The sequence below is a fragment of the Thunnus thynnus genome, chromosome 19, assembly GCF_963924715.1.
Source record: "Thunnus thynnus chromosome 19, fThuThy2.1, whole genome shotgun sequence".
Classification (NCBI taxonomy): domain Eukaryota; kingdom Metazoa; phylum Chordata; class Actinopteri; order Scombriformes; family Scombridae; genus Thunnus; species Thunnus thynnus.
In genome coordinates this window covers 7,328,855-7,343,280 of record NC_089535.1, presented here as the reverse complement: position 1 = coordinate 7,343,280, position 14,426 = coordinate 7,328,855, and the positions used below count along the sequence as shown (strand labels likewise).

Below are 14,426 nucleotides of genomic sequence, written 5' to 3'. Positions count from 1 at the left end.
GAGTGCCTGGCCCAAGTAAAACACTGACCTCTATATATTCTCAAAAAATACATTAACTGACCTCTACATCCTTAAAAAACATACATTCTTTTATCCCTTTTTTTTTAGCCATGTTTAACGGCAGAACTCCAGACATGGCAGTGCCCGTCTACCACTTTGCTCCCAACTGAAATATCCTAACAGTTATCAGATGCATCGCCTTAAATTTCTGTGTAAACATTCATGGTTTTCACAGAGCGTAAGGAACCAAGCTGGCAGACAAAGGAGACTCAGGTGGTTTCAAAAAAGAGGGTTTTTATTTTACCCAAAAAATGCAAAAAAAAAAAAAAAGGTACAAATGACAAAATATGTAAATAAAGTTCAGGGCCCATAAAAGAGGTAAAATAAACAGAACTCAACTAAAGTGAACGTAACTCTACTAACAGACCTTCCAAAATGAACACAAAGGGGAACATATATACTGGCTGATCAGACCATAACACAAGAGGGGTAACTGACAAATGACGAACAGTACCAACTAAGCAATAAACAACAGAATTCCTCCCCAAAACACTTGTGGCTGCAAGTGCAGCCATCACACAGAGGATAAGTCCAACTTTGGTTATCCTCTGAACAGTGTTGCCAGATACTTCTATTTAATTGAGCGGGTTGTGCTAGTTTGGACTACTTTTTGTATCATTTGGACGGTTTCTACCAATGAAAAGTTAGGCTATAGTCTAATAAATCAGACCCTCCTGTTATCAGAGTAGACTGAGATTTACTGTGCACAGTTCAGCTCCACAAGCAGTGACTAGACTACATTTTTCTAAAGTTCTGTGATAAAACACACATCTGGTCACATGAAAGCTTTTTACATTTAATGTAACATTATCCAAAAGACTTTTATTTCCTTTCATGAATTCTATTATACATTGTAATTGTGGTTTTGAGTTTGTGTAACAGTCATTATTGGCTACTTCATGACATGACATCACTGCCAATGAGCACCATGAGGTTGACATGTTTTTTTTTTTTTTTTTAGTGAAATGTACAAGCCGTAAGCAATAAACATTGGTGTAACAAAGCAGTAAATACTATAATTGTGAGTATAAGTAATAAGATACAGACAGAGATCGACATTACATTAAGTAGGACAACTGCATTGCAAAGTTTTTACATCAATATAAAAAGTCATGGCATGTAAATGAGGGCACTTTCAGTCATTAACATCTACAGATGGAAATAATAAAATAATATTGAATGTTGAAGAATATATAGTAACATGCAGGTTATGTGAAGTTTGAACAAAAATGAGCAGCAATAATGTTCAAAGACAGATGAGTTTTTTCAAGTAGTGCGTATATATACAGCGAGGTAAGAAAGGGACAAAATGTCTTAAACTCAACCTGGACCAGTGAATATGACATCCCTTCATCATCCACTTCTAAATAGACCTTCATTTAGAAGAACGACTTGGTTTGCTCTTCATGCTCTGCTGTCATGTTCCACACCGCTCCAAAAACGTGGATATCTCCTCGCTATCCAAGACTGGACTGGTACCGAAATGACCCAGATAGTCCAATCCTGACTTCATCACAGTCAATTCTATGTCTTCTGGCTCGCTTTCCATGGCTTCAGTAACTGATGTATTCGCCAGCGTGCCCTGAGGAATCACCTGCTGAAACATTTCCATTGTTGTGTATTCACTTGAAAACGCACAAGGTGAACTTTGGAGGTTTGTCTGTTGTGTGTCCGAGAATGCGTCTGCGGTAGCGTGAGGTATGATATCTCCAGTAGTGTCGTCGCTGTCTCTTTGGAACCAATCGTCACAAGTCATTTCTGGTGATTCTTCCTCATCCTCTGAGTCACGGAGAAGAGGTATTGTTGATGGTAATGTGATTACAGGGATCACAGCTTCTTTCTCAACTATATGAAGACTATTCGTATCCCATTCTTCTACCTTCAGGATGTTGATGGACTCTAGGAGTTCCTGAGAGAAAAAAAAATACAATATACTTAACTTCTGACAGCTTATGGTAGCAGTAGGATGTTTACAGTATACTGTGTGTCCTTATTAACTTTTGATGTCTTCACAGTCTGTCTGGTTGCCCGAGAGACCTGGTGGCACAGTTAACTAAAGCACAAACGCACACTTACCAGCTCACAGGGCCCGTCTATTTTCTGCATTGTGTTGCTGTGTCCAGGGTTAGGTATGCTGGGCCACAGAATAACTTTTGCTCTACATAAAGTAGATAGAATAAGAGGTGTAGAGTAGAGTTTAAGAAGTAGTGACAGCTTTTTTAAAGGACAGGTTCACAATTTTTCAATTTGTCTGTCTTAAAACAACAGTCAGGTACCCAAATGAACATTGAGACATGTTTTGTTTGCTGTAATCATTCCTCCTGTTCATACTGACCATTAGATCCCCTCTAAAATATAAGTGATGGGGGACAAAATCCAGTCTTTTTAGTAAAAAAAAAAAAACCTTTATGTCTCAATGGACAGTGTTTTCCTGTTTGAGCTGCAGTGGAAGGAATGCAACAAAAAGAGGGAATTTTGCACTAAAAAGACTAAAATATTGACTTGATTTGACTCATGTGGACAACTAAAGCCTCATCTTATTATATCTTCGGGTGAAATGTATTCAAAAGTTTTACATACATTTTTGCACAGAATTTTTAAGGGCTGTGATTTTGTACCCATCACTTACATTGAAAGTGCATCATGAGGAGATCTTCTAAATGTCAGTATGAACAGGAGGAATGATTACAGAAGAAAACAACAGTTGTCAGCGTTTCTTTGGGCATCTGACTGTTGTTTTAGGACAGACTTGAAAAACTGAGCACATATCCTTTAAAATAAATTTGAAATAGTGACTGATAAACTGTACCTTTTTATTATCGGAGCTCCAAACATCACCACAATGGCCAAAACTGTAAAGACTATGATGGTACTACTGGCACTAAAATAATCTGTGGAAAGAAAAAAAAAAAGCAGAAAATGCACAATTAGTGGCATTTTAAGCAAATATAAATATCAGTAATTCAATTTTATGACTGGCTAAAAAGTTGTTGGATCAATACAACCTTGATGATTTGTTTTAAAGAGGGTTGCTGTGCTTCGTACTCCAGCTCCTGCCCGGGTGAACGCTGATATCTGGACCTGGTGCGTTGTGTCGCTCTTGAGATCTCCCAATTTATAGCTGTTAAACTCTGGATCCACTGTAATATCTACAATCAAAGATTAACCGTTTTCAACAAATTACAAAGGCAACCTGGACATGTATACTTTAAAGTTGGACTGAAATTCCAAATACTGTATCATTATTTACACTTTTGTAAAATATCTCAGCTACTGCTGGTTGGATTTCCATGATTTTTTAAAATTTTCCAGCAGTGTTAGCCAAACTAGGGTGCAATTAACAATTATATGAATTATCGATGAATCTATTGTTTATTTTCCCAATTTGTCGTTTGGTCAATAAAATGTCAGAAAATGGTGAAAAATGTGGATCACTGTTTCCCAAAACCTGAGGTAACATCCTCAAATGTCTTGACCAACAACCCAAAGATATTCAGTTTACTATCGTAGAAGACCAAAGAAACCAGAAAATATTCACATTTGAGAAGCTGAAATCAGAGAATTTGGACATTTTTTCTTAAAAAATGATTCAAAATGATTACTCGATTATCAGAGGAGTTGGAGATTAATTGTCTGTCGATCAACTAATAAATAAATCAACTAATCGTTGCAGCTCTCAGCCAAACCATCAAATTCTATATCAGACCACTAAAACTGCTTATGATGTAGTGGCCTGTTTTTGATCAAAATGACAGGAAATGTCAATAAACATTGACCTATTCTGATGTATTTTTCTTAGGCCTTTATAGTATGTGTACCACAGCAAAATCAAATAAAGTATGTGTGAACTACAGCAAATCGAGAAGCTGACTCATGTGAAATGTAGTAAGTAAACACCAGGTGTTCAGGCAAAATTGTAAGAGTGGTGAGTAAAATTGTCAGCAAAGGACCAGATGTCTTGGGAAAACTGCAAGAGTTGACATCATGTTTGCGAGCGTGAACATTACGTAGTAGCGAGGAGTGTAAGGGAGTAAAGCTTGTAATAATGAATCATTAAAGGTCATAAATTCCCTAGAATTTGGCTGCATTGGGTATAAAAGGCAGTGTTTTCTCATTCAGTTTTAGTGTCTGCTTCATGAACCAGCCTCAGGTTTATTGTATTTTGCTGAATACACAGTAAATCTAATATTGCACTGAACTCTCAGTTTTTGGAGTTATTTGACCATTTTTGAGATTTAATACGTTGTGGAGGGTCTGAAGATTCATTGGCCCAGCTGAAAGATTTTTTTCCACGATACTATTTTACAAGTGAACTCAAGTTATTTGCACACTTTTGTCTGGACTTCATGATGAAACCAAGTAAAACAAATATGTTTTACTTGGTGTAAGTTAATGCGAGTAGTGAATTAATTTGCTTACTTATCTCTGTACGTGTCTCCCTGTGGTGGTACTCAATGTAGTGGATTATGTAACCCAGCAGGAAACCTCTGACGTCTTCCTCTGGGATAGACGACCACTGCAGCTCCACTGAATTCAGCGTCACATTGTAGATGCTGATGTTTGTGGGAGCACTGACAGGAGCTTTGGGAACACAATATCAGGAAGTCAGACTGTTTTGTCATGGATTGTGATGTAGTAACAATCTCAATCTTTGTAAAAGGTAAAGTAAAGTAAAAGGCCTGTTTCTTACATCCTTCAATGAAATAGAACTGTGTGCTCCCATAGGTGCTCTCACTGTTGTTGACATGCTTCATGTTGCAGGTGTCCTTGTTTGGTCGTGTATGCAGAGTGATGCTGTACCTCTTGTAAGGCTCCAAAGGCTCTGGTTATTCAAAACAAGCAAATGGATTCGCTCAGAGGCACAAAACTAAATGTATTTCATCACATAATCATAAATATGTGCAATTTCTACACACCTTTTAAAGGGGATAAGGTCCTGTGGTTGTCTGCATCCTGATAAAAGGACATGCCTGCTGCTTTATGCCCCTTTACCCTCCACTCCACAGAATAGCAGACATAAGTTTTGATGAGGTCATCTTTCCAATAGATAGTAAGAGATGTCTCACTGTTGACTGTCACGTTCAGCTTCCCGGCTTCTACACCTGTGATGACGAATTTATAATCTACTTTTTAAATCTAATCTCATAAATCTGAATATACAGAAGTTCGGTGGAATCTTAAGGATCTTACAGGAACAAAAAAAAGGAAGTAGTCATTGCGCATACCTTCTCGCTGTGGTATCATCTGGGTGACGGCTGGGGAGATGCTAACGTTGTTGAAGGCTTTGATGTTGAGACGATAAGCTGAATAGGAGAGAATCAGTCTCATCTCAGGCTGAGTGACGTTTATCCGCTCACGTAGGGCCTCTCCTGACGCTTTCCCAATGGTCACACGGTAGCCGTCGTGCAGCTCTTTGGTAGCAAACTAACAAAAAAAAAAAAAATAGCACCATTTTATTACCAGAATAACATCAGTTATAGCTGCACAGAAAATATATTCCCTGAAGGAAAATTTTAGGAGATAAAAAAAAAAAAACCTTCCACTTTAGAAAAAGCAGCCGGCAGCCTTTTCTCTCTGCAATGTCGCTCTCTTGAAGTTTGACGATGACAGGCTGTGTTGTCAGTTCTGAAAGAGAACTTGATTATATTTATTGTGAAGTATAAAACAATACATGTCATTCATCATTATGTTTATCTCATCAAAGTTAACAGAATGGATATTCATTATATAACATGCAGAAATAAGCCATTTAACTTCCCAAACCAAACTGACCTGATGGGACAGTGTAGGTGTCACTCCATGGGCAATCTTTACACTTATCATTAGTGACACACTTTACCTGTACAACATAGGCTAGTGAGGAGTTCAGATTCTCCACTTTATTTATCTTTCCGATTTTGGATTGCGCTGACAACTGTGAACAAAATGGACATAAATGAATACAAGGACAAGTGATCCAAAACATTCACTTTTTCTTCAAACTACATATATTATTTTCAGGTTTTTTTTTATAACCATTATTAAATCTCATTGAGATAAAGATTTTTTTCTCAAGAGGGACCTGAGCCTCCGCTGCACCAAGTTTGAATTTCCTTTTTTTTGTTACTTGTGAGTCCCCCAAGTTTATGGAAGTGCAAAATCACTAAAGTATCACTTTAAAGTTCAATCCTCCCTGTGGAGTATTAAGAGTTAGTCCATCCTGCTTCTTGTCTCATGAACAGTAGTTTTAAATTTGAGAGGAGATGCTTCGGTAGGAGACATTTCCAAACATGTGTAGTTCTTCTTGTTGCTAAAGAGGACTGGCCTACTTTTTCACATAGTGACGAGTATGATATTTATCTCCTCTGATTAAATAGTTAAAGTTGCTTTAAAGCAGAACGAGAAGCATGTGAGTACAGGACATCGTCATAGTCAAGTACAGACGTCATTGTCAGTTCCACAGTGGTGTTCTTTACTCTGATTGAAGAAAGGATTGATTGAAAAAACCCATTTTCATATTTAGTTTCACATTAATTTTAAAAGTAAGACTGCAATCTAACCAAATTTCCAGGCATATATAAGATTAAATAATTTCAGTTTTATTACTTATGTTCTTTCAGGGAGACATTTAATATTAAAATCTTGATGCTGCCAAAATTTGAACATGTTGGAGGACTGAAAACCACAAGAGTAACAGGTGTTTATTATTACTGACCTTGCTCCCTAATAGGCTGCCCAGTGCGTTATATGTCACAGAGTAATTTTCGATGACCTTTATGTCATTCTTTTGCCAGCTCACATTCACAAACAGTTTCCCCAAGTCGCGGCTGAATGTCACTTTATCTGGAGGACCACATCTCACTGAAATTAAAAACAATTATATCATTCATTAAAACAATGTCATTAAAAAAGAGAAATACGAATAAACTCTTTTAATGAAAACTTACACAGGCCCCCTGCTGACCCTCTGAAGACTGCTTTGGTACAATTTGTTGACTCAATGTTTTCAAAAACCTGAGCGGTCATGTTGTACTTTTTAAATAACTTGATCATCGCTGAGTTTCCATCCACATTTTTGTATTCTAAACAAAATTTATCTCTTCAAAAAAGGAGAAAACGGTTATGTTTATTATCAAAAATCATAACAAGAAATTTAAAAAAAAAAAAAAAAAAGTGTAAATTCATGCTTAGAAATCTTGTTCTACATACTGTTGTTGTATGATGAGTGTATATGTCTTTTTTGCTGTGTGGTATCCAGGTTTCCACTCACAGATTACTGTGCCATCATGTTTATTAAAACAGTGTAAATCATGAACTCCATCTGAAAGAGAGGCAGTGATCAATAACATTCAAGAAATATTTATTAAGAAACTTTTTTTTTTTCTGTTGCTGATGATTCAGTTTTGGATGACTCAAATACATTTTCATACCTCGGTGAAGTCCGCAGTGCTGATATAAGGCAGAAATGTTCTTTGACTTGCAACTTGCTGGAACATAGTGTGAATATGGTGTGAAAGTAGATTCAGGTTTTATTTTCTCACAGTGGAACAACACAACGCTAGGTAGTTTCGTTATCATGGTAGGAGATGTATTACATTATATTTGTAATTCATTTATCGTTGTATTTATTGCAGAAAAATAAAGCTCTTCATCTAGCAAAACTATTCATTAGCAATAACATGAAGAAAAAGCTGATATTTGAGTAGCAGTATTATGATTAATAAGCTTAAATGTTGGGACAAAAAGTGTCTTACCTGAAGATGCTTGAGCATGAGCAAGAATCAGACCTTAAATGTCACAACATTCAACGTGATTTACAGCTTTTAGGCAAAAATACTGAATACTAAATACAGAATTTGTTTTCCTGACTCTCAAAACTGAATTTAGTAATGCATTTTATTCATTACAAATAATAATAAAATGAACAAAAATCATGGTGATGATTGGCTTTGGATTCCCTTTTTTCCTATAATTAGCCAAGAATAAATGTATCAATAGCAAGCTGAAGAGCAAAATTTATAGACCACTTACCAAGGATGAAAAAGTGTGAATGGCACGTGGAGGAAAAAAATTTTGAGTGTAAAAAATCTAACCGAAATCCACGGCCAACCATGTCGCCTGGAACTGACTGAAAGACTGAAACCCACGAAACCAAGAAAATGGGTTTGAGGCTGTCTCACGCCCATAATCTGCTACCATTCACAGCTTTGATGCGCACAGTAGCTGCTCACTGAGTGTGAAAGATGAGGAAATATTTTGGGGAGTTAAACACTCACAAGTGTAGAGGGGCGGGGACACATTGTGACACAGTTCACAGCACTTTAAAGACTTGACAAAGAAATGATGGCAGGTCCCTTGAAACCTGTAAAAAAACTGTCGTTCTCTTTGTACTTCTTCTTTCTGTAAATAGATCTACTTAGCGTATGAGGTTGCACCATTGCAAATAACAACTTCACCCTGATATGCAGAAGGAAAACTCATCAGCATGTACAGCAACTTACAAACCAAGAGAAATTACAGTAAAATAACTTTGCGCAAGATTGTTTTACGCTGAGCAGTAATTGAAAAGAAGTTTTTTTTGAAGGTTCACTGTGACTCAAACTCTGAAAACAAACACTCAAAATATGATGTTTTTCTGTGTGAATTCAGGAACTTTTCATGCTCACATTGCTTTCAAAGAACTCAATGTAGTTTTTATCTGAAAATCATAACATGCGCCACAGCTAACAAACAGACATGACTGACAAACTTTTCACTTTGACTCAGATGACTAATTTGAGCTTCAAAAAATATTTCAGAGAACTGTTGAGTTTCCCTGAACAGTAATAATAGTCAATTATCTTAAATGGTTAATGATTGACCTGATGCATTGTTTAGAATGAAAGTATTTTTGTACTGAATATTTTACTGTACTTTCAATTTAGGTACGTTAAAAGAGAAACATTAAACATAACAGAATCAACAGGCCAAACAACAAATAATACACATATACATTTTTGTTTAGTTTAGTTTTAATGAAAATCACTTATCTTAACTCAAATACAACATACCTCCTGTGGTTAATATATAAATTATGTCATTACTTTTCAGAATATTAGGAGAGAAAACATCCCCCTCAAGACAAGTTTTAAGACATCTAAAAAATACTTTGCTTGGAATACTAATTTAGTACAAAGAGTTCAATTATCCTCTTAAAAATTCTGAAAATTACATCTACTCCTTCTTCTCCCTTGTTGAAAAATCCAAAAAAGTTTAACTGCTGGACAAAAGATGCCTCCTACTTCACTGTGACGTTCATTCTCAGTAAATGTGTACTGGAGGTTTCGAGTTTCTACATTACACTTGTGCAAGTTGCATACTGCTTCCTGATTGGCTTCCGAACTAGTTCTGATATCACAAAATCCATTTCTGTGATTTAAGGTGAACACAGAGAAACTTTCACAGAAAAATCTTTTCCTCTTTTTTCCCCCATTTCTGAGCGGGTGGAGTTCACAACTTTTCAAACATGTTTTTCTTGCTGTAATCATTCCTCCTGTTCATACTGACCATTAGAAGATCCCTTCATTAAGCATTTACAATGTAAGTGATGGGGGACAAAATCCACAGTCCTTGTTTTGAGCAAAAATATATTTAAAAGTTTATCTGAGGTAAATATGAGGCTTCAGTAGTAGAGTAAGTGAAATCATGTGGTTTCACAGTTTCAGTCTTTTTAGTAAAAAAAATTCCCGCTTCGTGTCTCAACGGACAGTGTTTTCTTGTTCAGCTGCAGTGGAAGGATTGTAACAAAAAAAGAGAGAATTTGGCACTAAAAACACAGTAAGTCTGAGAGATATCTACTTGATTGGACTCATTTGGAGGCTGAAATCTCATAATGGCTTCAGATAAACCTTTAAATACATTTTTGCACAGAAGGAGGAGGACTGTGGATTTTGAAGGGATTTTCTAATGGCCAGAATGAACAGGAGGAATGAGTACAGGAGGAAAAACTTGTCATTGTAAAAAAAGCAGGCTGCACCTGAGTTTGGTTAATGAGGTTTCAGGCTGAATCTGGTTGTTAAAACACACAACAACAACAACAAGCAGAGTTGCTTTAAGAAAGAGAGGCACGCTAATGTATTTTATGCTGCATGTTCCTCCTTCAGAGCCAAAGTGCAAATACACAGGAAGTTCACTTCACACCTCACTGACTTCAGTTAGACAGCCTAAAGAATATGATTAAAGCTGTTTATCATCATCTTGATCTTAACGCTGTAGCAGCTGTAGAGCAAAGTTAGTACCTTGTTGTTGTGTAGACAACTTTTCTTCCTTCTTAAAAATGTGAAGTGATTAGATATGAACTAGCTGCCATTCATATGATATAGGTGCTGACAACAAATCGACCTCAGAGACGTTTTGCTGGTGGTATTCGAAATATTCAAATTAGGGGAAGTGAAATTTGTGAGAGGATCAAATGTTTTCTATTGAAATAAATGATTAAAATTATAAGAGAACATTCTAAGGTGTTTGCCACAGCAGTCAGGTCATTTCCGATAAACAAGTAAATGTCTGCCAACTCATGTTTTTCTCATACATAAATTTCCCCCACCTTAAGCCTTATCATCCTTGAGATCAGCAATGTGCTGTAAAGCACATGTGGGCTACAGGAGTTGAAAGATTCTGCGGGTTTCTCTCACCGCTTTGATCAGTTCTTAGTTTGAGGCTGAATGAAGGCACACTAGTATTCATTTTTTCCTCTGTGCTTGTTGTCAAATGCAGTAAATTTTTTTATTTTAACCTGAAAAAGCTGTTCAAAGCAAGCTAGTTTTTAAAGTTGTAAAATGTAATTATATGAGAAATTATTTTTCACTTAAACAACATGGTTCAAACTACCATATTCACCTCTTTTATATGAGATTTTTGTTGAATACTTTATTATTTTTTGGTAGATGGAGTGAAACAAAACAGCCACACAAATTATTATGAGCAACATCAATATGCCTTTCTCTAACACGTGGTTTACTCAGAATGAAAATGTCATCTCTAGTGAGTAGCAGTTGGTTTGAGGGTGATGCCACCATTGTAACAACTTCTCTGTTTATTGACCTGAATGCAGTCTGTGATTCCTGTTTTTGAAGCAGAACAAGTTGGATCTTCACGCAACCTCCATAAACTATAGATAGTTTGAAAGCACAAAGCTTAATGTTTATATCAGTGTAAACCATTTTCACATCTCATTATAACTGCGATAGTTGTTACTTGTTTTGTAACAGGACTGCACATAAAAGGAAACAGTACAACTGAAAGAAAAAAATGAAAATTGTAAATGAAAGACAAGAAAAATGGTTAAAAAAAAACACTTTCACACTCAGAATCAGTAATCAAAAGGGCTCAAAAATATTTTGGGTGTGTCAATTTTGGGCTTGTGCACCAAAAAAGGTGATGTTTGTTATGTCAAAATTATGACATCATCAACTGATGAAGGTATGCAGGCTATATTTTCAGTGGCAACATCAAGAACACATTGTGAGTAGGTCATGAGGTCATTTGCTGCAAACAGTACCCTCCTGTGGAGAGTCTGTGTGTGAACTAAAGAGTGTGAATAAATGAGAAGTGAGAGAGAGGAGCTGCATGTCAACAAAACACTGTGGTTCAACAGCAGCAACAGCAGCAGGGCTTTATGTTTCATATTTTAAGATTACCATTATAATCCATAAAGACATGGATACAACTGTGTGAGAATCTTAACAGAAAAAAACAGCCCAAACAGTCATATGTGGATTTTAGGGACAATAGTGCATATTTCAGATCTGAAATTCACTGGCATTTTTATTTCATACAGTGTTTCTTCTTTTTTTTTTTTTTTTTTTTTTTAAATATACCTGTGACTAATACAGTCAGAATAAAGCAAAAAAAATAAAAATAAAAAAACAGCAACAAAACAAAAAAAAAGCTGTTAGTTCACAGTAAAGAAGCAGGAAGCAGGAAGCAGACAACTGAAAAACAATGTGGTAAAATAAAAATGTGTCTAGGGATTATTTTTTTTTTAGCAACATCACAGTCTGAATTGAAAACACTATTGGTTTGCAATTTAAAATGTAATTTGAAATCAAAAGTACATGCCTTTTAAATGTTGGTTTATAAGGACAAACATCAGTTTAGCTAGAAATACATTCAGATTCTTTACTTAAGTAAACATATCAAAACCACAATTAAAAAATACTCTATTACAAGTAAAAGTCCTGCATTAAAAATGTTACTTGTGTAAAAGTATTAGCAACAAAACGTACTTAAGGTATCAAAATTAAAAGTATTTATTTATGCATGTAGGATGGCCCTTTCAGAGTATTTTATATTATTCTACTGTATTATTATAACTTATATATTACTGAGTAAGCAGTTTTTACTGTTGTAATTGATCAAGGTGCATCTTTAACTGTATAGAAAAACATTATTTATTTATTATTTCGTACATGTTGTTTTTTTTCATACAATTTACACAAAGTGGTTGACCAACCAACTTTGATTATTTTCCTTATTGTTTAGTCTGATGATAATATTCTCAATTAATTGATTAGTCCTTTAGCCTATGGATTGTTAGACACTAGTGAAAAATGCCTGTTTTAATTTCCAACAGCTCGAGGAGATTAAAATGTCTTGTTTTGTCCAACCAACAGTGCAAAAACCCAAACAGATTCAGTTTATTGTCATATATGACCAAGAAAAGCAACAAAATTTCACATCCAAGCAACTGGAACCAGTGAATTTTTGGCATTTTTGCTTGAAAAATGACAAAAACAATTAATGAATTATCAAAATAGTTGCAGCTTAAAGCCACCTTGATGTGGTTAAAAATACATGAACAGGTTAGGTTAGGGTTTTTGGATGTATAATTAAATAATTTGCATTACCATCCCTAAATCTCAGATTATCAAGGACCTCAAAAGTCTTATTAATGTGTTCAGAAACAGAAATGTTTGGACGTATGTTGTCAAAGTTTGGAAGCCCTGACAGCAGCAGCAGCAGCAGTATCGAGGTTGTGGATTTGGAACGATGAGCAGAGAAGCAGCCCAGCAATTTACACCGGATCCATCTGAATGTCAACACTTTCGCGGGTGTTGACACATCAGATAGTCAACACTAGATCACGAACTGACTGGGCATAATGGCTTGGCTCTCAAGTAGTCTGTTTACTCCATAGAACTCACAGTAGCATGACATAAAGTGGTAGATAAGGATTGTACAAGGAGGATGCTGTTTTAGGTTCACTGTATGTGGATCTCAGGTTTAACAGAGAGGCGAGAGGACAGTATGTGCTGCAGTTTTTGAGTTTGTTTTGTTGAATCAATTTAGGCAGTGTGTGTGTGTGTGTGTGTGTGTGTGTCTAGGGTTTCTATGTACTGTATGCTTAACAACACTAATCTATCAACTACATCACATGATTGATATGGTGGGACATATTTGGCAACAAAAAAGATGTTCTCAGGGTGTGGTGACTGATATCATACATGAGTGAGATACTCTACTGAAAAAAAAGTGAGTAATGGTACATTTACTGGGGTGTGATCCTACATGACTAAACTCCAGCTTGTTAATTTCCGCTTTGGTAAAAAGAAGTCAGTTGAAATGGATGAAAGCTGCAATTAAAATATTTGCTCTTATTTTTCCTGTGTTATGCTTTTGAATGTGTTAGTTTACCACCTACGATTAATAAATTACACTTAAAAAATTCATCTTTTTGCATCTTTAACTATGGCTAAAAAAAAAAAAACATACTAAAGAAGAGGCTTGATATGTTAATCGGTCATGAAAGAACCTGGTTTTATTATTATCTGGACATTTTAATGGTGGACAATCTACAGCCAACACCTCACAAAGCTAATGTAATAAATATGACTATATGGTTATATGGTTATATGATGATTCAGTGGTTGATTAATTATTCATCACAGTGATATATATACAATATTATGTAAACACAATAAGTTTTTCCTTTTCATTTAATAACTCTCCCCTTTCTTTATCATTGTTATTATTATTATTTTGATTATTTATTTTGATTTTTGATTTTTTATGTGTATTTATCAATCATATTTTTAATTTTTATTTGTAAACCCACTGTGTTTTGATGTCAATACTTAAAAAAAACTGAATAAAACACTATTTTAAAAAAAGACAACTACATTACCAATGAAATTAATTAATTTTCTGTCATCTCTCTGCTATAAACTCTCCAATAAAGGCATTAAATGCCCCAAAAACATTGATAAAATATGATAATTTATTAATTATGCTGTGGTTGCTGTTTCTCTCCCCCTCTGCTTTCATTAGCTATGACTGTGCACGCCCTGCAGGAAGTGTTTATATTTGAATACAATATTCATTTACTGATTTGCAGTAATTAGAGATAT

General features: G+C 35.4%; 1 protein-coding gene across 1 annotated transcript; it reads right to left on the bottom strand.

Moving 5' to 3' along the window:
- Positions 1-106: 106 nt before the first annotated feature.
- LOC137171272 (leukemia inhibitory factor receptor) lies at positions 107-8,285 on the bottom strand. Its single transcript, XM_067575181.1, has 16 exons — positions 8,071-8,285; positions 7,794-7,826; positions 7,470-7,526; positions 7,249-7,360; positions 6,987-7,138; positions 6,755-6,900; positions 5,833-5,974; positions 5,597-5,685; positions 5,286-5,484; positions 4,977-5,162; positions 4,751-4,882; positions 4,480-4,641; positions 3,066-3,209; positions 2,870-2,951; positions 2,137-2,218; positions 107-1,969 (listed from the first exon to the last, which is right to left on the bottom strand). Exons 1-16 carry the CDS (start codon positions 8,150-8,152, stop codon positions 1,478-1,480), a joined length of 2,292 nt encoding a protein of 763 aa, XP_067431282.1. The 5' UTR covers positions 8,153-8,285; the 3' UTR covers positions 107-1,477.
- Between the last annotated feature and the right edge of the window lie 6,141 nt (positions 8,286-14,426).

Coding starts and splice junctions, on each gene's coding strand:
- LOC137171272 (XM_067575181.1), bottom strand. CDS start 8,152: ATGGTTGGCCGTGGATTTCGGTTAGATTTTTTACACTCAAAATTTTTT. Junction 6,901..6,986: donor AGGGTCAGCAGGGGGCCTGT/GTAAGTTTTCAT, acceptor TTTTAATTTCAG/TGAGATGTGGTCCTCCAGAT. Junction 5,163..5,285: donor GATGATACCACAGCGAGAAG/GTATGCGCAATG, acceptor TCGTCATCACAG/GTGTAGAAGCCGGGAAGCTG.